Source organism: Castor canadensis, chromosome 8 (genome assembly GCF_047511655.1).
Source record: "Castor canadensis chromosome 8, mCasCan1.hap1v2, whole genome shotgun sequence".
Classification (NCBI taxonomy): domain Eukaryota; kingdom Metazoa; phylum Chordata; class Mammalia; order Rodentia; family Castoridae; genus Castor; species Castor canadensis.
In genome coordinates this window covers 153,123,136-153,149,444 of record NC_133393.1, presented here as the reverse complement: position 1 = coordinate 153,149,444, position 26,309 = coordinate 153,123,136, and the positions used below count along the sequence as shown (strand labels likewise).

Here is a 26,309-nt window from a genome sequence, read left to right as displayed (position 1 = left end):
ATAAGCCAAGGGGAGGGGCCTCAGAAGAAGCGAATCACACTTGGTAATGGGAACCCCTTCAAGCTGGCTCCTGCACTTCATGATCGCAGAAGGAAAGTGGGGCTGTTAAGAGCGGTCCTAGTGGCCTTATGTGCCATTCAAAAGATGTTTGCTATTTTAAGAAACAGCCTTCAGTGCAGGTGCTGGTGAGGCTGGAGAGAGGATAAATGAGATTACTACAGTGTACACGTTGTGGCATTAGGAATAAGAGGCCGGGCCAAGGCACCAGTAGTAGTGATGGCACACAACCATGGTGGGGGTGGGGGTGAGGCTGTGATCACTAATGGATGACAAGGTGTCCTAGTTTACCTGGTGCCATTTATTGAAATGGGCCAGAATGAGGAATGTGGGTGGGCTAAGGGCTATGTGGACAGCTTGTCTTTGTTGTCTCCACTATAGACCAGTGGAGGGGTCAAAGACTGGTGAAAAGAGCAACAGCATGACCCAGGACACAGTCAGAGGGACCCTAACCTTCAAAGGTCATATGGAAGGAGACAATTAAGAGTAGGGCCTAAGAATTGAGCAGTTTTTGTTTGTGATGCTGAGTATTGAACCAGGGCTTTGTAAATGTCAGGCAAGCACTCTAAAACTGAGCTATATCTCCAGCTCTGGTGGTGTTAAGAGAAGCAGGTAAGAGTATGTTTCTTATCTTAGGAAGGAGTGATTAACTAGGTTGAATGCTATTGAGAAGTAAGGTTAAGTATAGATGAAATACTAATGAAAATGACCAGGTATCAGGTAATAATAGAATCACACCTCTGGCAAGCCTGATCAAGACTGAATGTAACTGACAGAAAGCACAGGGAGAAGAAGCGTAAGGGAATAGGGTAGAAACAAAAAAAGAACCCTTTCTTTTTAAAAGATGTGAGATATTAGAGTATGTTTCAAGAAGAAGTGAGAAAGAAAGGGATTGTTGGCTATATAAAACACAGGGAATAATCTAATCTCTTTTGAGCTCAAACTTTTTGGCCTCAGGATTTTTTAATATCCTTAAAAAGTACTGAGGATTCCCCAAGAAGTTTCATTCATGTGGGTTATGTCTATCATTTACCATATCAGAATATAGAATAAAATTAATTCATTTTAATATAATAAATCCATTACATTAACATATTTCTTATGAAAAAATATACTTTCTAACCCTCCCAAAGTTAGTGAAAACATTTTTGCAAATCTCTGAATATCTGGAGTAAAAGAAGATAGCTGGATCTTCTGCACTCAGTCTTGCTATATCTCACTCACTCGGCTTCTGGAAAACACCACCACATACTCGTGAGAAGAAGTAAAAAGACAAGTAATGTCTTAGAATCGTGACGAAAATAGTTCTGACCACATGGACTCCAAAAGGGTGCCAGGCCACCTATGGGTTCCCAGAGCACACTTAGAGAACTGCTGCAATGTAAACAAAAGACTAACATGATGGCATCTAGGATGCAAGTGGGTGGATTGCACAATAAAAAGCAGCCCTTTGGGGACAAGAGCAGAAGAGACAAGTACAAAAGTGTTTGTAAATGTCAAGTGTGTTCCATTCTTACAGATTCCATTTTCTCAATGAAAGGGGAGGCCTGGTCAATCAGTGTGATGAAGGGTGTGTATGGGCAGTCTGAGCAGGGAGGTGACAGAAAATAGCTCTCAGGATGAGTAGGAAAGCTGGCTTATCAGTGAAATACAGTCAGGTTGCCAGGCAGGGATTTTGCAGCATCTCTCTCTGCTGAACAAAGCAGGGCACCTGGTGGCTGCCATGCACAAGGAACCCCAGCCATGCACCTGTCCTCTCCAAGGGAGTAGAGTGGCAGGGTAGCTGCGAGCAGGGACTGTGCAGCCAGAGGTCTCATTCTCACGCTGGGTCTTCCCTGACCAGCTATGTGTCTTCGGGCATAAGGCCTCTCTGCCTCAGTTTCCCATAGAACCTCTCTTACAGGCTGCTGTGAAGCTGAAGTCACAGGCAAAATGTTTAGATGGGTGCCTGACAAAGGGAAGTGCTCCAGAAAGCCAAAAATAATGACCGGTACTGTTTTTTTATGATCACTAACAGTGATAAAGAAACCCAGGGAAAGATGTGAAGGCAAGCTCCCTCCCCCAGCCGCCCGGTTTCACAGATGTTAGTGTGGTATGCTGTAACCTTGTGCTAGTGTGAAGCTAACTGCTAGCGAGAAGCTAACTGCCACGTTTGCTTTTGTTCTTCCCGCTTGCTTGCTTCCGCATTCTGAGGTATAAAAACCTCGCAGCCTTGAGCTGCCAGGTGGTGCCATTTTTGGAGAGATCCAGGGTGCTGGCCCGCTAGCGTAATAAATCTTCCTTTCCTCCAACCACCTGGGTGTGAGTCTTGTTCTCGCTGGTCGGACATTATTCCCGCAATATGTGCTCCCACTAGACCCTGGGACTCTTAGCAGCAATTCACTCATTCAGCCAATATCGATGTAATCTCCACCATGCGTTGTGCGCCGGGTGCGGGCTGAGGATGGGTGGGCAAGGCAAGCAGTCCCTGTGTTCTTGGGGCCATCACTTATTGCAGACAAACAGGGCACAATTAGACCGGTCAACCAGAAACGAACATAAACCACCTTCGTGCTAGCAGTCACGAAGGGCCTGAAAGGTGTCGGGGTGCTAGACATTCTTACATTCCATCCTTAGGAGCCCCGAAGTGGGCACGTCAGTTTTGTACACAAGAAGAGTGCTTCTCAGAGACGAGGTCTGGCTTTCCCCAAGCCCAGGGCCTTTAGCAGTTCAAGTTGGGAGCAGGCCTCAGTCTGCGCAAAAGCCCACAAAACAGGAACCACGCTCCGCTCCCGCTCTCCCCTGGACGGAACTTCCGGCGGAAGTTCTTCCGGGAGCGGAGTTACTGGATTTGGCTCCGCCCAATTCCGTTCGCTTGACCAATCGCAGCTCCGCTTCTTGCCAGGCAAGGAGACCCATCCTCCAATCGTCAAGCGCTCTCGTCGCTCGGGCAACAGCGTCCTGGAGATGCCAAATTGGCCGGGCCTCTGTGGCCCAGCGGCCAGGGGTCTACGCGCAGGTGTGGGCCCAGCGAGGCGGAGACTCAAGCCCGGGCCCGGGTAAGGCGGCACGGGCCTCGGTGCACGGTCCCCTAGCGCGTTTGTGGCGGCGGCGCGCGAGCCCGAGGGCCGCGGAGGGGCCGGGCGGGTGGGCACCTCCGTGGGTCCCACGGCCCTGAGGCAGCCTGGCACGCCGCCCCACCCAAGGGCCGCAGGTTGGCGATTCGTTTACCCAGCGCGTCCACAGAGCGTCTGCCTGACACATGGACTTTGGGGTTACTATGAATAGTGCCATCCCCGCGCCCCTGGAGTGATATTTGGGAGACAAACAATAAGCAACGTGGAAGGTTTTGATATTTTCCTCCCAGCGTCTCTCAGGAGCGGAAGGGAGACGTAGGCGGCTGTGTTTTAAGTAAATCTCTCCGACTTACAGAATGTTTCAAGCCCGTGTTTCTTGGTGTCCCATAGCAGTCTTATAGATGAGGACTTGACGCCTACGGGGTGAAGGGGCTTGTTCAAACACAGGCAGCTAGGAAGTCGCAAAGTCAGAATTCAAACTCATTTCTGTCCTGTGGCAAAATCTCTCCTTTTAAAACCCCCTCTTCCCTTGGACTGCACATTGTTTTCCTGCCCCGCTCAGAAAGTTTGTTTGGAAGCACTTTGCAAAACGTACTTGTGCTTTTGGGCTCCAAATCACCCTTCCACTCCGTTTCCTTTTCTCCTGAAAATCTTTGCTTTCCAGGATGTCTTGTCCCCATGAAGGGGGTTCTTAAGGTCACTTTCAAGAGCAGTAATGGTGTTTCTTAAATTGTGCTGTGCCTTTTAAGGGGTGGAGTTGCAGAAATGCTGTAAATAAATTCTACTTTTACGCACTGCAGTTCCTTTATCTCTTTTATCCATTGCCTTCAATTAAGCACACATTCATTCTCTTGAGTTCTGGGGACCAGAAAGCAAATCAGACATGACTGATTGTGTTATCTGTGAACATACTTGCCTCCCATCCAACCTTCCTGGGAGCTTCTTTGAAGATAAGGATTCTTTCTGTTTTAGTTATCTGCGATTTTCGTTTCCCCTACATCCATCTTGGTCCATGGTATAGATATTTGTCAAGAAATGCTTACTTGAGACTTTAAATTTTGTTCTCCAATTTTGTAATGCCTTTTCTTGCCCATTTCCAACCATCTACTTCTTCCCACATACAGAGATCCACTGCAGCATCCATGCTGTGATCACAACAGCTGACCAGCACTCGGAGGCAGGATCAGCTCCATAAGGATGTTCAGTAGTTTGGTGCCTGCCCAGCCCAGGAATCTGGTGTTAACAAGGCAGTTGCCTTAGAAAAACTTCTTTACAGGTGTGTATTGAGAGCAACTGTTTGAAGTTAGTAGATGTGAGAGTCACAAAAGGGTTTCCTAGATGTCTCCTTCCCCTGCCAGGATTGAAAATAAGCTGCATGATGTAGACGAGAAACTGAGGAAAGAACTCAATGATCGTGTTTATCTGTTAACTACCACAAGTGACCTTTGTCAAGCATAGTCATCTAATAATACCCCATATGCAAGCTGTATAACAATATTGATTGAATTCTTATAATCTTTTTTTAAAATTCTTATAATCTTGTATTTAAACCTTAATGCACATTCTTTACAGTATTCCCCAGGACACCCTTTGCGTTTGGAAGAGGGTGTGTAAAGGGAAGGGGTGTGTTTGGGAAAACCCTGTGAATAGAGACCATGTAAATATGATATACTTCCAGTACTACAGAGCTTAATTTTTCACTTTTTCTTTCTCTTGGTTTTGATCTCTCACTGCTGTTTTTTTAAATATTGTTTTTCGAGTGCTATTTGTTATTTTTCTCTCCATCTGTTGGTCTGCAGTTTTACTGCTGTGACGACTGGCTAACATCTGTTGAGCATTTTACTTTGTCGTAGGTACAACTTGGACCTTTAAAAAATTGAGTTCTCACAACTTACCTATAAAAAAGTACAGCTGCTACTCCCATTTTTTATTGCCATAGGTTCAGGGACTTTACAAAAGTGATCAGTGGTAGAATGTGGCTTTTACTCCAGCACTGCCTGAGCAGAACCTGTGTTCTTGGTTAGTACTCTGCTACCTTCCAGTACTTAGTGACTGCCAGAATTGTCAGGATGTTGAGATGACTGGTAAGAGGACCTACAGAATGGCAAAATAGAAACATGTCAGTTCAGATTATGAAAAGTACACATGGAATAGGAAAATAGCATCAGAAGAAAGACAATACTCAAATTAGTAAAGCTGGGCTCCAAGCCCCTTGTCAGCTCCAGGAGAAATGAAGGAATTGGATTCATTTTGTCCAGGCAAATAAGGCCTTTTAGTTCCTCTGGGAAAAAATCTTTTCTAATACCTAGATATAAGAGGATTTCTCCTGGGGCTCATCCCTGAGTCTGGGAAGGGCTGAGATTACAATTAAATGATGAAAGTGTAGGTTCAACGTCCTCATTACTTAGAGAATATGGACTGTTGCATTTGTATCAAATACCTGAAATTAAAGATTTCTGAATAAATGGTTTCCAAAAACACCTTCTGAAAGCTCCCTGGTACTTTGGCAGTGGTGTTGTCCTGTGCCCTGAATTGGTTTGAGTTACTTGCTTATTCATTTACTTTGTAATGATTCATTACACACATGCCCTAGGCAGTCTGTGTATAGCACTTGAGGATGGCACAGCAACAGTTAGTTACCTCCTAGTCCTGACACTCCTAGTGCCCTCCTACAGGGGTTTCCCTGCACTGATTTTGGGTTTGTTCTCCTTGATTATCCTTTAATACCCAGAGATGACACTTACTACTTTAAGCTGTGTTGACCTCCTTTTTGCTCTCTTCTCTGTTGGTTGTATCCTTCTGTATTTTCCCAGGACCTGACGATACTAACAGCTACCAAGCAGTGAAAGCTGAGCGCTTGCCAGGTACTTTATGTGAATGAGCTGTGGGCCTTCCCCAGCAGTGAAAGCAGTGGCTTTCACCACTTTCAGTCACCTGCCTATGAGAAGCTCCCTAGTCAAATCGTCTCACACGATTTTGCATTCAATCTCAGAGACTTTATAGATCTACAAAAGCATACATGTGGACCTTGTCCCCAGAGTCCAGGTTGAAAATACGTGCTTTAAAGTAATGTTATTTCCATTTTGCAAATGAGGAAACTGGGTCAGGAGGAGGGTAATCGACTTGTAAATTTCCACAGTAGATAGCAGAACCAGTGTGACCCCTCATGGGTCCTTTGCTTTTTCCATTGTCCAAAAGTGAAGATGCTCGGTGAGTGACTCAGGTATGTAAGAGGCATATGGAAAGCTCTAGTGGGAACTTGCTGGTGTGTGTCCCAAAATAGAACAGAATATCCATTTGATAGTGCACAGACAAGGAGAAGATTTTTCTGAAGTATTTGGATTTAACTGCCAAATCTTTTGTGTAGCTTATGATTTTCTTTCCAATTTAGCAAGTGATAATCCCCCCCAACACTCCATCATGCCAGCTCCAACAATTTTTGCTTTTGGTGCCATTTCTGTTTGGCTGAGCACATTTTTACTCTTGTGTTAGATTATGTTTTCTCTGGATGCCAAGGCAGATGGATGGCACTTTTGTTATGATTCTGATATAAATAGCATCTGTTAAAAACTGGACATCAGTACTTCTCTGGCAAATGAACAAATGTGTCAGGGAACTAGCTGCCTAATTGTGTTTTTGCCTGTGGTTAAGAAGTATATCTGAAAGTCTGCGACTTTGTGTTTATTGGGGGTATTAGGTTTTTAATCATTGCTAATTTCTACCTTACCAAGTTCTGAAGTACTCTCATCCGTTAATGTCTCAGAATTCTCTTTACTTGGAAAACCTAAGTAGAGGATGATGTGTAGTCAGGGATGAGCTACACGTAAAACTTGTCACGGTGTCTTGGTCATAATCAGAACATTGTTTAGCTTTTAGAATGAAGGGTAAAATAAGCCCAATCTTTTTGCCCTTGAAATAATAGGTGTTGATAGTCGTGGTTCATCAAGATTAATGGAGTAAGGCTGGGCATGGTAGTACACTCCTATAATCCCATCTGCTTGGGAGGCAGAGATAGGAGAATTGAGGTCTGAGGCTGGTTTGGGCAAAAATGCAAAACCTAAATGGGTGCTGGTGGCTCATGTCTATAATCCTAGCTACTTGGGAAGCTGAGATCTGGTGGATCACAGTTCAAAGCCAGCCCAGGTAAATAGTTCCCAAGATCTCACGTCCCATCTCCCATCTCCAAAATAACCAGAGCAAAATGGACTGGAGGTGTGGCTCAAATGGTAGAGTGCCTGCTTTGTAAGCATTAAGCCCTGAGTTCAAACCCCAGTCCCACAAAAGAAAAAAGTGTAAGACCTTAAAAACAAGCTAAAATCAAAAGGACTGCAGATGTGGCTCAAGTGGTGGGGCTCAAGCGAAGGCCCTGAATTCAATCCCCAGGACCACTTAGAAAATGGAGGAACTATTAATGGAGTGCTCACTGCGTACAAGGCTATGCTGGCTCTAAAATGTTGGTGGAGTCTCATCTGGAGAACTAGCAAGCCATTTGGGCCAACAGAAATGTCTGGAAGCAGAGAATCAAAGTGAAAATTGAGATAGGACTAGAGGGACTTCATATCCATGCCTCCCCCACGTGCCACAGCAAAGGTGTCTTTTATCTTTCTGTCCCTTTCTTTACAAAGCAAAATGATTAGCAAACAAACCTAGAGGACCAAGTTCTCCCTAAAGGCATGATTAATTTGTGTAAGGAGAATAGGAAGACCTCATGAAGGAAGGGTCTATGCCTTTGATCTTGAGGGTGAATCAAAATGTGCCAAGTGGACAGGATGAAGAAAATTGTAGCTGAAACACGAGTTGGAGCTCTGTGGAATGTCCAGAGCACTATGGAAAAACATAGCCTGTGCAAGAATCACCCTGAGCTAAATTATTAACGATGTGAGTGATCTTTTATTCCACAATGAAGAGTTTAAATTTTAGTCTGCATATCCTGGAGAAGTAATTCATTTTTAAATTTTTTGGAAATAATTTTAGATTCACATAAGCTGTGAAATTAATGTACACACAGCACCCTCCAGTGATACCATCTTGCAGAATAGCCATAGCACAAAGATCAGAACTGGGAAATGGATGCAGTTACAAGGTTAATTTAACCACAGCCAGTGTTAATTGAGCCAATGTTAATTAAGCTAAATATTTGCATTTCACCAGGTTTTCATGTACTCATCCTTTTCCCTGGCTTGTGGCTCTATGAAGTTTTCTACATGTGCATAATTTGGCATTGTGCATCTTTAGACAAGGAGGTAACAGAACTTTATCTGTGCTTTAGAGAGAAGTTCTGGCATCCGAAGTGGACAGAGAAGAGGGAGACCTGCAAGTAATTCAAAGGCTCTTTCTGTAATCCTGACAAGCGAAGGTGATTGGAACAGTGGCCCCTGGGATGCAGAAAACAAGGGCGTTCTACAAGCCAAATGGACAATACAGTACTATTGTAGCCCCTGCTGACTGAGCAGAAAGGGTAGAGGCGGGAGGATGCAGCAGGAATTGTCACCTTGACTTGCCAAGCTTCAGGAGAGTCACGGACTTCCATCTGTCATTTTAAATCCTGTATTCATCACTGGCCTTGGATCAGGGATTTAGTGAGGACATAAATGTACTCAGCTGTAGTCTTTGAAGCCTAGTGGAAGACAAGTTAGTCAAAGACTCCTGTGAAGAGACATTACTACAACCTGGGCCGAGGACTAGGAGGGACAGCAGAGGTAGAGTAAGGGAGATAGTGTGTAACAACAGACAGTGTGCAGGTGTCCAGGATGCCTTCCTGAGAAAGGGACGTTGACACTGACAGGCAGGGCCACCGTTCTCAGAGTAATGTCCAGGCCTGCAGCAGCAGAAGCAGCAGCAGTGTCTCCTGGGAATTTGACCATGCAGATTCTTAGGCCTCACCTCCAACCTGAATCAGAATCAGAATCTAGAATCGGGCTCAACAACCTGTTTTTTTGGAGGCCTCCAGGTGACTCTGAGGGACACTTAAGTCTGAGAGCTACTGAACTTTAGGACAAGGAAGAGTTCAGAAGGCAGAGAGAAAGGGATGAGTGGGCTTACAGTGTATGAAGACAAGGCACCCATATGGGAAGGAGCATGTCCTATGACTCCCAAAGGCCAGTGCGGTGGGAGCTTAAGAACCCTAGAACAGAGGTGGCTGGAGATACTGATGGACTGGTGCTGTGCCCACAGCAGCACTGGGGCTGTGGGCTGACCGCAAGAGCAATAGGAAGCAATTGGAGTGCTTTCAGCATGGAAATATCAGGAGGTCATCGAGCTTTAAAATGGTTATTCTGGCTGCTGTGAGGAAGACAGAGGGGACAAAAGCAGGGGTGTTTGTGTGCATGCATGTGCTGGGCTGGGACATGGGAGGAGAATTGGCACTCATACCCTGCTCACTTGAAACACCTCCACCTGAGAACCCTGAGGGTCACATGTAGGGTTTGCCTAAGGTCCATGCAGTTCTTTAGCAGCCTGTGGACCCACTGATGGTTTTGCCAACCCCAAGGCCCCATTCTTGCTGCTTAGCCATACAACCAAGGAACTTTGGTCTGCCCATTCCCGCTAACTGCATTTCTCTTATTTTTCAGAATTGTCAGACTCAGAAATATTTTGTCTTGAAGAAAATGAGACGAAATAGCACCCCCAAAAATGCTATACTCAACAGCACCAAATCGGGCAGCACCCAAGCCAGGTGAGCTGCTTCTGTTCCCCTGTGTGGTGTCATCCTTGGGGGTTTGCCCAGAGTGCAGGGAGGCCACCCTGCTGTGCTGGCTCTCCAGGTGCATACAACAAGCATTCAAATGTTGACTTTCTACCCCAGCTATCCAGGGGCGCTTCTATTTATCACCTCAGCAACCGGCTTGTACATCTTAACACCGAGCAACCTTCTGCTGTCCATCCCACAGCCAGTGTTAACTCTCACAGTGAATTGGCAAAGTGGTTCAGCTGCTGCACTGCAGGCCAGGGACATCCCATGCAGGGTTCTTGTAGTGGGGTTCACACTTCCTGCTGTAGGTGGCAGCAGCAGCAAAACTTTCAGTTTTTCAGCTCTAAAGTGGGAAACCCTTGAAACTTTCCTCCATAGAGCTGAAGACTTACTTGAGCTCAGCTGAACTATAAATAGGATGTGTAAAGTGCCTTGTGGGCTGACGGGTGGGAGAGGACCTCATCGCTTCCAGCTCATACATTTCAAAGGCTTCAGTGCAACATGGCTGAGGTGGAACCACTGTTTGATGACAGACTTGGGGTCGGTGTTTCTGATGCTGCCTGGCACCTAGCTGTGTCTCTCAGTCATGCTGTGTAGTAAGACGAAAAACTCCACTAGGCCATAGTGACTTTCTGAGGCAGCTCTTGAGATAAGAGTTTTCTGGCTACAGTGGAGAAAGCATATCACAAACAAAACCTTATATGCCTTTCCTATGGGATCTGTGCCTGGGGCAGCAAGACATCATGTTGATAATAATTGTCACAAAACACAGTTACATCAACTCACTACATCATTTGTTATTTTTTGGAGGAGTGATTGTATTCTGGGCACATAATCAGCCATGGTCGCCACTCTTGCGATGTTTGGGGCTACCAGGGAAAATGCACACTGAGTAATCATGGGAGTCACAGATACTAATTAAGAAAATGTTACTGATGCTAGTAACATCTCCTCTCAGAAGATGGAGAAGGGGGAGGATATGCACATAATGGGGAAGTTTCTACTTTGGATGGTGGGAAAGAGAGGGATGATCTAAAGTAAGATTCAGACACAGAAGGATGGATGGTGGGAGGGTATGTCAGGGAAGGTTGTGTGTACAGTATGTGTGCAAGCATATATGTGTCTGAGGGTGTGGTGTGTGATGTATGTGTGGTAAGTATGTAGTATGTGTGGTGTGTGTGTTGTGATGTCTGGGTTGAGTGTGTGGTAAATTTGGGGTGTGGTGTGTGTTGGTATCTCCGGTGTAATATGTGTGGTGTATGTGTGTTGTGTGCGTAGTGGGTTGTGTGGGTTGTATGTGTAGTGTATGCTATGAGTGTGATGTGTGGTGAATGTGTGGCAGCTGGGTGAGGTGAGTGTGTGTAGCCTATGTGTGGCATTGTGTGTTGTGTGTGGTATGTGGTGTGTGTGCTATGTATGGTGTGTAGTATGTGTGCTGTGTATGGCTGTGTGTGTAATGTGTGTGTGCTGTGAGGAGAGCTGATTTATTCCCTCATCAGTACTTTGAGGGTTGCAGCTGGGTTGGGCACTCAGGGGCAGCATAGAGTGGCTGTTCTTTTCACACACTTGGAATCAGGTTTAGAATTTCCCAAGCATAAGTGTAGCTGGTGAGTGCAGTGTGGAGGAGTGGGGTACAGGAGGGACCTGAGAAGTCGGAGGCTCTCTAGGGAGTGCCCTCACAGGCCTGAGGCCTCCTGGCTGTGAGCGGAAGTGCAGAAGCTGCTCACATAACCTGCCCTGACGAGCATATTAGAAGATATATATATATATATATAGAGAGAGAGAGAGAGAGAGAGAGAGAGACATTTGAAACAAAAAAGACCAAGTCTCCAAGTTGCTACCATCCCAGCGCAGCTATTTTTGTCATATCTTCTCCATATGTGAAAGCACATTTATATCATTGGATTGAAGCGCATACCCACTGTTCTTTTTCTTTGCATTGTTCTAAACACATCGTCTTTCTACATACTGTCAGAATTGCCATTTAAATGCATTAACACATACTACCTTTGGAAGTTGGGTTAGATTTGGACCTTGATCTCTGGGTTTGTGGGGTACATCTTGTGGTGTGTATGGGGAGCCTTCAAAGCCATGCTGGGAGAGGACGTGGCTGCTGGGATGAGGTTTAGGAGGAAGGTGGGAGGTGGTGTAGAGATGTGGGGAGAGCCGGGTGGAGGAGGCTGTGGTCAGACACTGGGGACTGCCTGCAGAGGCAGGCCAGTTTATAACCATGCTTGTTTCTGCTAAATTGAATTCAGATGACTGGCTAAATTGTTTTTTTATGATACCCTATCATTTGGAGTCTACTTGCAAATCAACTTGCATTCTTATAATTCCTTAGAACCACAGGCTGGCTGCTGGTGCAGTCTGTCTCAGAGGTAGGCAGTGTGAGACGGATGTGGGAGGCTGGGCTGGACTCCATGATTGGTGCCAGGGACCTGGATTTCTGGTATGGAACTAGGAATCTGTAGACGATTCCCCACCCCCCTTGTTTTTTAGCAGTACTGGAATTTGAACTCAGGGCCTTGTGCTTGCTAGGCAGGTGCTCTACCACTTGAGCCACACCTCTGGCCCTAAGACAATGATGACTCACTTTAAGTCTCCTACAGTACACTGCAGTTCTGAGACTGTTTTGCAAACAGTCTCGTAGGTTGATACCCAGATTTCCTTAGTTCCCTATTGAACCTGTGCAAACCTCGTTCTTATCTGTCCATATCATTCTCACGTACATGCATGGAACCACAGTCCGACACAACTGTGCAAAAGCCTAGAATTAAATTCAGGAGAGTTTGGGTCTTGGCCTCACTGGCACTGAGTAAATTTTGCTTTTTTTCTCTGGTATTTAATTCCTCCCTCCTCTAAAAATGTGGATAATGGTATGTAACTCACAAGGTTGTCACAAAGTTGATGACTAAACGAGTGGCCAGCCAGATGGGCACTCAGTGATTGCAGTTGAATCTAGTGGAACTTCCTACAAGTTAACACTTGCTAAATTTTCAGCCCGTTTCCATGTAAAGCAGAGAGCTTCCCACACAAGCCTCTTTAGACTTATTTTTATCAACCAGCTTCCGGTGCTACGAAGCAGCGCCATCACCGGCGCTAACACCCGGCAGCCTTTGCCCCACCTGGAGACTCTCAGCCAGTTGCTGTCATCAAGTTGGATGGGACCTGAGCAAGCCCATTTCCAGAAAAGGCCCAGGGAGGTTCACATTGCTGGTTTAGGAACACACTTTGAGAACTGCTGCTTTAAAGCTATATAACTGCTTTAATGGCATTTTTAGAATAATTGCCTTAAATGGAAAGTATATTTAAAGTAGTGATGCAAATGGCCATAAAAATATTTCTACTTGAGGAATAGCTCTTCCTCTTCTCAAATGTATTGATGAATGGTGTCTCTCGGGAAAGGATAGAGTGATTTAGGGAAGACAAGGTATTCTGTGGAACAATGTCAAATTCCCTTTGTTTAACTAAAAAATATAGTTCTTATTCTTTTTTCATAAATTAATTGCATAAAGGGGTTCCGTTGTGACATTTCCATACTTGCATATAGTCTTTCCCCTCCATTACTCTTTCTTATTCTCCCTTTAACAGGGTTTAAATGGGATTCATTTTCTTTCATGCATATGATGTGCTTTGGTTACCCCATCACCATCCCTCTCACCTTCTGGTGGTCCCTCCCCCCAGGTCCTCCTTTTACATCATGTTGTTTTTTTAGGTCTAGATTCTACAGAGAAGAGAAAACACGATTATTTGTTTGAGTCTGGGTTATTTTGCTTAGCATGATGATCTTCAGTTCTATTCATTTTCCTGCAAATGACATAATTTTGTTCTTCTTTATGGAAGACTAATACTCCATTGTGTGTCTATACCACATCTCCTTTATCCATTCATTGGTTGATGGGCACCTAGGCTGATTGCACAGGTTGGCGACTGTGAATAGTGCTGCAATAAACATGGGTGTGCAGGTGTCTATATTGTATGCTGATTCTCATTCCTTTGGATATATGCGCAGGAGTGTATAGCAGGATTGCATGGCAGTTCTATTTGAAGTTTCTTGAGGACCCTCCACACTGATTTCCATAGTGGCTGCACTAATTTACAACCCCACCAACAGTATGTAAGAGCTTTTTTCCCTGACGTCCTCACCAGCATTCGTTGTTTGTTTTCCTGATGATAGCCATTCTGACTGGGGTGAGATGGAATTTCAACGTCATTTTGATTTGCATTTCCTTTATGGCTAAGGATGGTGAGCATCTCTGAACAAATTTGGGAATTTGTATTTTGAGTACTAGCTGTTCAGTTCATTTGCCCATTTATTATATGTTCTTTTGGTATTTAATTTTTATGCCAGGTTGTTTTTCTTCTTCTTCTTCTTCTTTTTTTTTTTTGGCAGCACTTGTGTTTGAACTCAGGGTCTCATGCTTGCTAGGCAGGTGTTCTCCCACTTTAGCCACTCCACCAACCCTTTTGGTGTTTAATTTTTGAGACAAGGTCTTACTTTGCAGGCTGGCCTCAAATATGCAATCCTCCCATCTCAGCCTCCTGAGGGCTGGGATTATAAGTATATGTCACCATTATTAGCCTTAATTTTTATTCTTAATAGACACATAGTAATTATGCAGTTTTATGGAGTACAGTATGTCTTTTTTTTTTTGCTGGTTATGGAATCCAGGGTCTGGTGCATACTAGGCAAATACTGTACCACCGAGATTCATCCCCAGCCTCTGTATAACATTTTAATAACATGTATACAATGTGTAAGTATCAGATCAGGTCAAACATTCATTTCTTTCTGGAACATTCAAGATCCTGTCTGCTAGCTATTTTGAACTACAGTTCAAAACTACAGTAAGTGTTGTCAACCAGTTACCCTACTAAGCCATGGAACATTAGAAGTTCTCTTCCTATCCAGCTTTACCCCTGTACCCATTGGCCATCCTCTCTGGATGCCCCTTCCCCTTCCCAGCCTCCACCAACCACTCTTCCACTCTTCCACCACGGCAACTCATTGGCTGCTGTGCAGCACTCTGCATTAGTGTAGTTAGAGAGTTAGAGTTCCTTGTTCCTGTCCTTTTAGACACATCACATACTCTTCTAAGCCCTGACTTAGGTGGTAAACTGCAAGAGGGCAGTGTAGGTAATATTTCTCTCTGTTCCTGGACCCCAGCCAACACATGGCCTGTAGTGTTTGCTGCAAAGTGCTGTATTGAGTGAATGCTCAGGAAATACTGACACCGAGAAGCTTTAGCTCAATACCAAATAGGGTCTGTTTCCAGAACTGTCCAGATTGGCTCTTTGGAGTATTCTATTGTAAGCAAAGTGCCCCTGGTGGTTTCCACCCTGCAGTTGGGAGAAATGAGAGCTGGGAGAGACCCGCGGGTCATCCTGACCATTCTCCCACCAGAAGAGGATTATTCCCTGCCGTGTACTCAGTGCCACTAGGAGGAATTACTTTTCATACGATTATTATTTTTTCCATGCTGTCTTCAGCTAAGTGTTCTTGCATTGCATCACTTTGTATTCAAGTAATAAAGCACACAACAGGCAGTGCATTTCTGGGTGATTATCTCACTCCTCAGGTGGTGCAATAAGGCACAAGGCCAAAGCCGTGGCATGTCTCCTTGTTATTAGGAAGGGAATTTATGGGAAAATAAAGCACACAGCTCTGTGCAGAGCAAGAGAAGGCTGTGGTTATGCAGATACCCTATGCATGCTTGAGGAGCAGGGGGGAATGGAAAAGCCAGCACTCGTTGCTAGTCACTCAGCCCTGGGTAGCTGGTGACTTCTTGTTGCCTTCCAGGAACTTGTTAATAATTTTGTAAAATATCAGGACACCCCTGGTCATTGGCAACCATTGGAACTTGATGTCTGGGAAGAGCCCTTCTCCTGGACCAGCTCTGGGCTCAGCTGCTGTGCAGCCCAGGGCACATTGCTTACCTGCCCAGAGCACCACTTTGCTCACCTATGAAATGGGAAGAGTGATAAGTGATTGGGCACGGGAGGGTTGAATGACAGGTTTTCAAAATCTTAAGTGTATTTCCTGGCTTAGAGTAAGTCCTCAGGAAATGCTAGTTGAACTTGACATTTTGTTTTCCTTCTTAAAAATCTTCCATTAGGTTGAGTTTCTGCTTCCTTAATTTCTTCTGCTTTGTCCCCTATTTCATTTAGATGGAGAGTTTCCACCCCTCCTGGTGTCCCTTATAAAGATGTACACCTGTCGTCACTTCCCTGGCATACTCCCTTGACTCGCCGGGTCACATTTGCCTGTTAAGACCATGTCCCAAATGAATCCAACCCCCTAACTGCCTGTGCTTCCATGTGTGGCTGGGGGCATCACAAGTACAGTGTCATGTCTGTGCAGTCACTTCCCTTCCACACTCTCACTGCCTCTTCTAGATAACGCCTTGTTCCTCATCTGTCCTTGATCTTGAGAGACTTCTCCCCAGCCTCCCTCTGAGCCCATAACTGACTTCCTGTTTCCTTGAGAAACTAGAATTAGAAGGTAGCTGCCCCAAGCATTCTGCCCCAAGCATCCCTGGTTCCAGGTCTACATCCTTTGGCTGCTCTTTTGTCAGCAAACGGCCAGTCCATGCTCCTAGAAAAGGCTCACCCTGCCACTTGTCTGTGAGACCCCAACCCACTGGCTATTCTGAGAAGCAGTCATACTATCCTTTCCCTCTTGCTATGTCCTGGGGTGCAAACACACCATCTTGTCCATCTGCTGGTTGTCACACCGTTGCTCTGCTTTTCTGTCTCCCCATCATGGCAGAGGTCTGCAACAGTAATCTTTATCTAATTCTCTGTAGGGCCCTGGAGCCCTCCCTCCTTTCACTTGCACTTGTAGTCAGAGTCCATAGAGGATCCCATGGAGTCACTTGATCCAGAGGGCAGATCCCAGGGTTACAACTGTAGCCCTGGGTATATCTGTTACCCCTCTTCCTTGGAATGTTTTCTTAACATGATTCCCAGAGCTCTGCAGGCTCCTGGGTCTTCTGTCTCACTGGCTGCTCTGTCTGTCTCATCTGGTCTCCTCATCTTCCTGAACTTAGTGTTGGAACTCCTCATGGCTCAGCCCTGGAACCTTTTATTTTTTATATCTTTGTATACGTTATATCCTGACAATTTCTAAACTTACGTCTTCAGCCCCAGTCCTTCCCTGATCGTTTGGTAGGCTCAGATACCCAGGTGTCTACTCAGCATCTCTACCTGGCTACCTAACAGGCACCCCAGACTTCAGCTGCCCAGGCTGAAATTCTTGATCCAAATCTGCTCTTGCAGGCTTTCCCATCTCAGTAATGGCCACCTCCTCCAGCCACTGTCCTGCATGCCACATCAAATCTATGAGGGAATAGTGCCTCTTCCTTCAGAATATATCTGGAATCTGATTACTTCTCAACACTTTGACAAAACCCCCGTCAAGCTACTATCTTGTCTTGCCTGGATATTGTTCTAGACTTGTCATTGTCTTCCCGTTTCCTCCCTCACTCCTCTCAACCTGTTCTTGACACACAGCTGGGGGATTCCTTTAACACACAGGCCAGATCATGTCCTCCTCTGCATGTACCTTCCAGTGGTGCGACATGCCATTGTCCACCACAGTAAGGATCTCACAGAGCCCTACACGGTTTCCCTTCATTTGGCCTCCCTCTGCTTCTTTGTTCTGTCTTCTTCCTTCCTGGTATTACACTGTTACTCAACACCACCCATCCTTTTCTGCTTCCTTGATCTCCACAGTGCTTGCTCACTTGTGTAATTTACTTGTTCTCTTTATTGTTTGACTTCCACTATTACAAAGTTAGATCCATGAGGCCCAGGATTTTTACCTGTGTTATTTATTGATCCCCAGACTCTTAGAAGGGAGTTTAATAAATATATGTTGACTGTGTGAATACATATCAAGGCATGTCCTTCAGTAGATTTCTGAAGCTTTACCTATGCTATGATTTCAGTTTCAATTCAGTTAAATTAATCCAGTTCTAGAAGAGAGAGAGAGAGAGGGTGTGAGTGTGGCTGTGTGGGTGTGGGTATGTCTGCTGAGGCTCAAAGGCTTAAATGGTATAAGCCATGTCTACAGTTTGGATATGGTTTGAGGGTAAGGGTCATGTGTTGGAAAGTTGGTCCCCAATGTGCCAGTATTGAGAGGTATAGAACCTGTCAGAGATAGGACTTAGTGCAAGGTAATTAGGAAAGTGGTGGCCCTGCTCTTGGAAGGGCCCTGGTTAGTTCCCAAGACAGCCAGTTGTTATAAAACAGTGAGGATGGCCCCTCAATCCCACTCTGCCTTCCTGTCTTGCTCTGTGATCACACCCTCTCCCCATGTTCTTGCTGTGATGCCTTCTGCTCTGCTGTGATGCAGCCAGGGGGGCCCTTACCACAGACTGAGCAGATGGGGTCTCCTGATCTTGGTCTTTTAACCTCCAAACCTGTGAGCTAAATAACCCCTTTTTCTATCCTCATGAATTTTGTCATAGCAACTGAAAATAAAGCAATGCATGGTGGTGTGGTCCTTACCTACAGGGACCTGCCAACTGACTGTGGAAATACAATAGGTCTCCTGACCTAACACAAGGCCGTCAGTGCCTACACGAAGAGAGGCAAAGCAAAGACTACCCAATGAGGACTTCTCACAAAAACTCTTACTTATGTCTTCAACCCTGTAATCTTTGAGATTCTTCAAACTGGGGGCTTTTAAGGTATTGTTTAATGTGATTCTGTGCACTTATATAGTGCCGTGCATGTTTTTTAATACTAAACAGTTACATACTTGCATTTAGTACATGAAACTCAGTGGAGGTTTTTCTTTTTGCTGAGTAGGTTGGCCATGTTAGGATCCCCCAGCGGTTATGCTGCAAAACTTCCTTTATGGAGCTGGGGCTTGGCGTTGAGTCACTTGAGTTAACTGAGGGTCTACTTCTTGATCTTCTGTTGTGAGTGGCCAAAGAATGAGTCAGACTGAATCTCTCCTGATGTTCTGAAACACTGATAAGCAAACCCCTGTTTGCCACAGACTGGCATTCTATGAGTTAAAAATCATGAATGCCCACGAGTGTGGTGGCCTTTGAGCACTGAGCCTGTTGTTGGTGGTAGGGGCACAGCCAGGTCTGCTGTAACAGCAGGGCTGTGAGCCCAGATGGGACCCAGGAGGCCCACAGCAGACAGGACACCTGTAACCCCCACTGGGATATCTTGCGTCCTTTAAGGTCTTGTAACCGTAATCCAAATAACTGTCAAGTTATTATGGTATGTTTATCTTACCTCAAGAACTACTGAAAAGTCATCACTTTTGCCAAGGGTATTCTGGGGAACACCCAGTGCTGCTGTTGCTGGTTGCCCTTCCCTCCCCTCTCCCTTCCCGTTTCTCCTTTTACATAATTGTGATATAATTCACATACCATAGAATGCATCTTTATTTTGGTCAGTATGGGGGTTAAACCTAGGGTGTCATGCATGCCAGGCAAGCCCTCTCTACCACTGGAGCCATGTCCCTAGACTTTTTGTTTTGTATTTTCTTTTTGAGATAAGGGCTCCATAACTTTGTCATGCTGGGCTCAAACTCATGACCCTCCTGCCTCCACCTCCCAAGAAACTGGGATTACAGCTGTACACCACCATGCCTGGTAAAATGCATCCTTTTAAAGTGTGTACTTCAGTGGTTTTGCAGTCAAATGCTCTACCCCTGAGCTATGCCCCAGGTATACCACTGGTTGTTCATATATTCATAAAGCTATGCAACCATTACCACTGTCCAATTCCAGAACATTTTTGTTACCCCCAGAAGAAACTCCATACCTATTAGCAGTCCCATTGCCCTTTCCCCCAGCTCTTGGCAACCCCTGCTGTACTTTCTGTCTCTGTAGACTTGGTGACATTTTATATGAATGGAATGATGCAGCATGTGGTCTTTTGGGCTTGCCTTAGCATAATGCTTTCAAGGCTTATCCATGTTCTAGCATGAATCCATACTTACCACTTTTTATCAGTTGATGGGATTTGGGGTTGCTTTTACTTCTTGGCTATCGTGAATAATGATGCTATGAATAGTCATGTAAACTTTTTTTGTGGACATGTTTTCAACTCACTGTGTATGTAGCTTAGACTGAATTTGTGTGGTCACATGGAACTCAGTGTTTACATTTTGAGAAACTACCAAATGGTGTTCCAAAGTAGCTGTATCACTTGACACCAGCAGCGCGTCAGGACTCCAGTGCCTCTTTACCTTTGCCAACACTTTTTTTTTTCCTTTTATATAGTGCTGGAGTTCAAACCAAGGGTCTCACACATGCTCGGCAAGTGCTCTACCCCTGAGTCACATCTTAGCCCCTTGCTTCTTGGATTGTAGCCATCGCGGTATGTGTAGAGTGGCATCTCTTTGTGGCTTCAGTGTGCACTTCCCTAATGACTAGCCACGTAGAGCATCTCTTTATGTAACTACTGACCAGTTATTTGTCTTCTTTGGAGAAATTTCTGTTCAAATCCTTTTCCCATTTTAGAATTAGGTTATTTTTTTCTTAATGAGTTGTTTTGTGTATACACACATACATTTTATTTGTATGTATATATACAAATTTATGTGTATGTATTACACTTTATATATGCTTATCATATATAAAGTGTATATATATATATGTGTGTATATATATATATTTGTTTGAGACAGGGTCTCTCACTGTGCAGCTCAGTCTGGGATTACAGTGCACACCACTGCGGTTGGCTCTTAACGTAGTTTTAGATACTAGATCCTTATCACATATATGTTAGAAAATACTTTTTCCCATTTTGTGAATTGTCTTTTTACTTTCTAGATAATCTCTCTTGAAAAGATTTTTTTTAATTTTGTGAAGTCCAGTTAATCTATTTCTTCTGTAATGCTGTGTCTGGTGTCATATCTGACATATTGTATAATCCAAAGTCACAAAGATTTATACCTTCGTCTTCTAAGAATTTTATAGTTTTAATTCTTAAATTTAGGTCTTTAATTTTTTTTTTTTTTTTTTTGGTGGTACTGGCGTTTGAACTCAGGGCCTCACACTTGCTAGGCAGACACTCTACCACTTGATCCACTCTGCCAGCTTTTAATCTACTTTGAATTAATTTTTGTATATGTGTGAGATAGGGGTCCAACATCATTCTTTTGCATGTGTAAATCCAGTTGTCCCTACACCATTTGTTGAAAAGATTATTCTTTTTCTATTGAGTGGTCTTAACATTCTTGTTGAAAATTAATTAATGATAAATTAATTTATATCTGGGCTCTCAATTCTGTCCCATTTGTCGTGTCTTTCCTCATGCCTGCCCTGCACTGTTTGGGTTGCAGCTGCTTTGTAGAATGTTTTAAATCAGAAAGAGTAAGTCTTCCAACTGTATTCTTATTCTTCAGGATTGTTTTTGGGTCCTCTGAATCCCTTGCATTTCCATACAAATTGTAGGATCACCTTGTCAATTTCTACAAAAAGACTGCTGATAAGCACTGACTGAATTGACTCACTTAAGGAGTACTGCTACCTTACCCATGAATGTAAGATGTTTTTCCATTTATTTAGGTCTTACTTTTTCTGTTTTGTAGAATATTTTGTCATTTTCAGTGTGTAAATCTTAGACATCTTTTGGTTAAGTTTTTTCCTAAGTGTTTCGTTCTTTCTGACAACTTTTTTTTCCCAGTGGGAAAGGGATTGAACTCTGAGCCTTATGCTTGCTAGGCAATGCCCTACCACTTGTGCTATGCTCCTAGCCCTCTTTTTGATGATATGACAGTGGAGTTAGGTTCCTGATTTTATTTTCAGACTGTGCGTTCATTGTAGGTGTATAGAAATGCAAATGATTTTGCGTATTGATCTTGTACCCTGCAATGTTGCTGAGCTCATTTACTGGTTCTAATAGTGTGTCTGTCTGTATTCCTTAGGATTTCCTATATATGCAGTAATGTCATTTGCAAATAAGGGATGGTTTTACCCCTTAGACTGAAGTATGGATGCTTTATATTTCTTTTTCTTGCCTAATTGCACTGGCTGGAACCTTCAGCATGATGTTGAATAGAAGTGTCTTGTTCTTGGTATTAGAGGTAAAGTTTTTGTCTTTGTCAGTAAGTATGACATTATCTGTGAAGTTTTCTTGGGTGCCCTTTAAGTCAAGGAAGTTCTCGTATATTCCTAGTTTGTCAAGTGTCCTTTCTTTCTTTTTTCTTTCTTTCTTTCTGTAGGTGTAGGACTTTCTGAAATGCTTGTTCTGCATTTATTGACATATTCGTGTTTCTCCTTGAGTCTGTTAATATGGTATATTGTACTGATTGATTTTTACATGTTAAACCATCTTTGATTCCTAGGCTAAATCCAACTTGGTTGTGCCAGCTAGTTATTTTATATGTTGCTGCATTCATTTTGCTAATATTTTGTTGAGAATTTTTCCTACTTTCATACAGAATATTGGTATCTGGCTTTCATTTCTTCTTAATGGCACTGTCTAGTTTTGATATGAGGATAATCCTGTCTTTATAGAATGTGTTAAGAAGTGTTCCCTTCTCTTCTATCTTTTCTGGAAGAGTTCATGATGGATTGCTTTTAATTGTTCTTTACCTTCATTTTTTCCTTCTATAATACTCTTTCTTTTTTCTGGGGATCAAACTCAGGGGAGCTTCGCATATGGTAGGCAAGTGCTCTACAATGAGCTGTAGCTCCTTAATTATTCCTTAAGTGTTTGGTAGAATTCACTAGTGAAACCATGCGATTCTGGACTTTTCTTTTTGGGAAGGTTTTTCCAGTTCTTAATTTAATCTCTTTGTCATAGTTCTATCCAGCTTTTCTGTTTATTCTTTAGTCAGTTTCAATAATCTGTGTCTTTCTAAGGATCTCCTCGTTTCATCTAGGTCACCTGATTTGTTGGCATACGGTTGTCTACCATATCCCTTTGTAATTCTTCCTACCTTTGGAAACACACCAGTAATGTCCTGTCTCATTCCTGATTTTAATTATTTGTGTGTTTTCTTCCTTTTGACTTTGGACTGGCTAGCTAAAATTTTGTCAATATTTTCAAATAACCAATTTTGTTTTGTTGGTTTTCTCTATTGTTTTTCAGCTCTAGTCTTTATTATTCCCTTTATTCTTTTTGCTTTGGGTTTAGTTTGCTTGTATTTTTCTAGTTTCTTAAGAAAGGAGCTGATTTTATTAATTTGAGATTTTCCTTCTTACTTTCTTTTTTTTTCTTTTCTTTTTTCTTTTCACAGTACTAGAGATTGAACTCAGGTCCTTGAGCTTTCTAGGCAAGTGCTCTACCATTTGAGCCACACCCCCAGTCCTTTTCATTTGTCTTGAAACAGGGTCTCACTGTTTAGCCCAATCTGGCCTGGAACTCATGATCCTCCTGTCTCTACCTCCTACGTGCTAGAATTACAGGTGTGCACACCATGCCAGGCAAGAATCTAAACTTTATACCCCTTACTCTTACCAAAGAAATTGGTCTGTAGTTGTCTTATCAAAAATCTGATTTATTTTCCCACTTTTGAAGTTTATTGGATCTGCTAAAAAAAAAAAAAGAGTCCAAAAATGATTTTGTGTTTACCTTAGAATAGTCTTTGAAACATCAGCAAGCAGCTCACGACTAGCAGCATTTTTATACTCTCCAGCTGTCCTTTCAGAAAAAGGATAGGAAGTAGGCCACATTTGTAATGTCTGCTCTAAGCTAATATAATCTGTTTTCTTTTATATCCAGGGAATTAATGCGCAAAATGGCGATTATACCAGACTGGCATACTTTGTATCCTCACATACGAAAATTCACACATTCAAGACCCTATTCTTCACCGTGTAGGGTAGATTCAAGGAATGGTTCCCAGAGTACCTTTAGATCTTCTTCTTCTTCAAGTGAGTATCAGAGCAAATGAACACCCACTAACAGTAGGTATCACTTATCTGTGCTCAACATGTACCAGGCCCAGTCTGACCTTCTTACGTCACTGAGTCACAATAGCTCCAAGAATTGGTTCTACAGCCTTTCCGTGTCCTCCATGGGGAAGCTGAGACATGGTCTGAGTAAATCACTTGCCTAACGTTTATGTACTTTTAAGTGGATGGGTCAGGATTCGAACCCAGGCAATGTGATTCTGGAATACATGTATTTTACATACTGTTATATGGTATTCTGACACTTTTTTTTTAAATTAGCATACTTTTTTTAAAAAGTAATTATAGGTTTGCAGAAAAATTGAACATAAAGTATAGAAAATTTCCACAGTACCTCTTATCCGTAGTCATGTAGACTTTCTTCTGTGTTATCTTCTAGTTTTATACTTTTGAGTTTTACATTTAGGTCTGTGACCCATTTTGAGTTAATTTAGTGAAGGGTGTAAGGTCTATGTTTAGAAACATTTTCTTACATGTGTATGTCCAACTGTTCCAGCACCATTTGTTGAAAAGATTACGTTTTCCTCATTGTATTACACTCATTTATTTGTTTCTTTGAATATTTTCATATGTATATGTATATAATATACTTTGATCATATTTACATTCTATTATCCTCTCTTTATTTATTTCTGTTGTGAATGGTAGAAAACAATTTATCATATGCCTTATCACAGTTTGTGTATCTGTTTACCCACTGAAGGACATTTTGGTTGCTTCTACATTTTGGCAAAAATAAATAAAGCTGTTGTGAATATCCTTGTACTGGTTTTTGTGTGGATATAAGTTTTCAATTCATTTGGGTTCTTTGCTCAGTTTTAAAAGCAATCAAATTTGACATTATTTCCCCAAATTATGTATCTTTTAATTTCATTCATTTCTTCCTTAACGCATTCATTTCTTCACAAATACTTTTTGAGCTGTAGTTTGTGGTGAGTACTGTAATAGGTGCTGAGAACAAAGAGATAGATCTGATGAAGGGCCTGCCCTGCAGGAGCCTGTAGTCTAGAGAGGAAGGTAGATGAGACCAAGGCTGTGGCATAGACCCAACACTGTGGGCACAGCCTGAGGAAGCAGAAGGGCTCGGGATCATTGTGAAAGGAGAGATTGCTCTTTGCCTTGTGAGACAGTCTAGTTAGAAGGAGCACTGGCACTTGGGTTGATTTACAGTTGGCCAGACTTTTAATCTCATGGTCTTCTGCATTTACAAAGGTGTCTGGGAAGTGTATACTTTATTTCTGATGGCCATGGGTCTACTCCAAGGGTCTGTGTCTAAGGAAAAAGTTACTAGATATAGTAAGGATTAACTTTGCAGTTTCTGACACAAAAACGTACAATAAAAAATAGATTCATTCCAGCTCAATAACTCCATCTTTACAATGTATTTTGAATATGTCTTAGTTTATTTAACTAATCTTCTAATATTACAAAGAAGACTAGAGTGCAGTGGAACTACTGGATTAAAGGCATTCATACTTTTGGGGTTTTGATGAATACTACCAAATGACTCTCCCACAAACAATGCCAACAAATATTCATTTCTAAGTTTCCTAACACAGAATATAATCCTTAATATCTTGCCCATTTGATATGCAAAAGTAAATCCCAAAATTAATTTACATTTCTTCCATAGTGAAGAACTCTTTTTTGAGTTACCTGTACATATTCTTTGCCCATTTACCTACTGTGGGTAGGTTTTTATTAGTGATTAATATGAGCTCTCTTGGTGTTCTGTGACTTTATGTGCCTTTTGTGCCCAACACATATTTCTTCTTTACTTGTTTTTATTTTATTTCTATTGATAGCATGAAGTTATATGTAAATACACATAGAGAGAGATATATATGTTATATGTGTTCTATGTATCTATATATGTATATATTTAACTTTCAAAAGTAAAAAAGTTTTGCATTATCTATCTGTCCATCCATTTTATTTCTTTTTTGATGTAGTTGGGTGTATCAACATTTGGTATATATGTTAAGGGTTGTTGTCTTCTCTTGGTGGATTGTTCCCTTTATTAATATGAAGTGACCATTGTCTCTTCTGACTAATTTTTGTCTGAGGTCTGCTTTATCATATCTAAGTATAACTACTCTTATCTGTTTGCGGGGGGTGGGAGGGTGGGCTTTGCTTAGAAGATCTTTTTCCACCCTTTCACTTGAAGCCAATGTTTGTATTTGTAGTGAGATGTGTTACTTGTAAGCAACAAATGGTTGGGCTTGATTTTTAATCCAACTGGCTATGTTATGTCTTTTGATTAGGGAATTGAGGCTGTTAACATTCAGTGTTAATATTGAAAGGTATATAGTATTTCTAGTCATTTTCCCCTATTCCTTGTTTGCTAATCTACTTGGTTAGTGGGGTTTATTCTTTCTTGCATTTTTCCTGCCTAATTTCTAGCTTCTTCATCTGAGGGCAGGATTTCTTTAAATATTTTTTGGCAGTGCTGGTTTGGTGGTCATGAATTCCTTTAGTTTTTGTGGAAGGTTTTAATTTCTCCTTCAATTAGGAAGGAGAATTTTGCTAGATAGACTAGTCTAGGTTGATAGTTGTTTTCTTTTAGGGCCTGAAATATATTTTTCCATGCCCTCCTTGTGTTTAAGATATTGA

The 26,309-nt window shown here is 42.8% G+C and overlaps 1 protein-coding gene across 6 annotated transcripts in view; it reads left to right on the top strand.

Annotated features, from left to right (window-relative positions):
* Nucleotides 1-2,949: 2,949 nt before the first annotated feature.
* Efcab6 (EF-hand calcium binding domain 6) overlaps nucleotides 2,950-26,309 on the top strand; it is a 225,839-nt gene continuing 202,479 nt past the window's right edge. For 4 of the 6 annotated variants that reach the window (XM_074084640.1, XM_074084643.1, XM_074084644.1 and 1 more), the window contains exons 1-5: nucleotides 2,950-3,095; nucleotides 4,238-4,389; nucleotides 8,383-8,469; nucleotides 9,686-9,789; nucleotides 23,506-23,657. In XM_074084640.1, coding sequence (XP_073940741.1) covers nucleotides 9,722-9,789; nucleotides 23,506-23,657 — 220 coding nt within the window. In that variant the 5' untranslated portion in view covers nucleotides 2,950-3,095; nucleotides 4,238-4,389; nucleotides 8,383-8,469; nucleotides 9,686-9,721. Of the gene's footprint in view, nucleotides 3,096-4,237; nucleotides 4,390-5,926; nucleotides 5,978-8,382; nucleotides 8,470-9,685; nucleotides 9,790-23,505; nucleotides 23,658-26,309 lie in introns of all 6 variants that reach the window. The other 2 variants (XM_074084641.1, XM_074084642.1) reach the window with 2 other exon arrangements.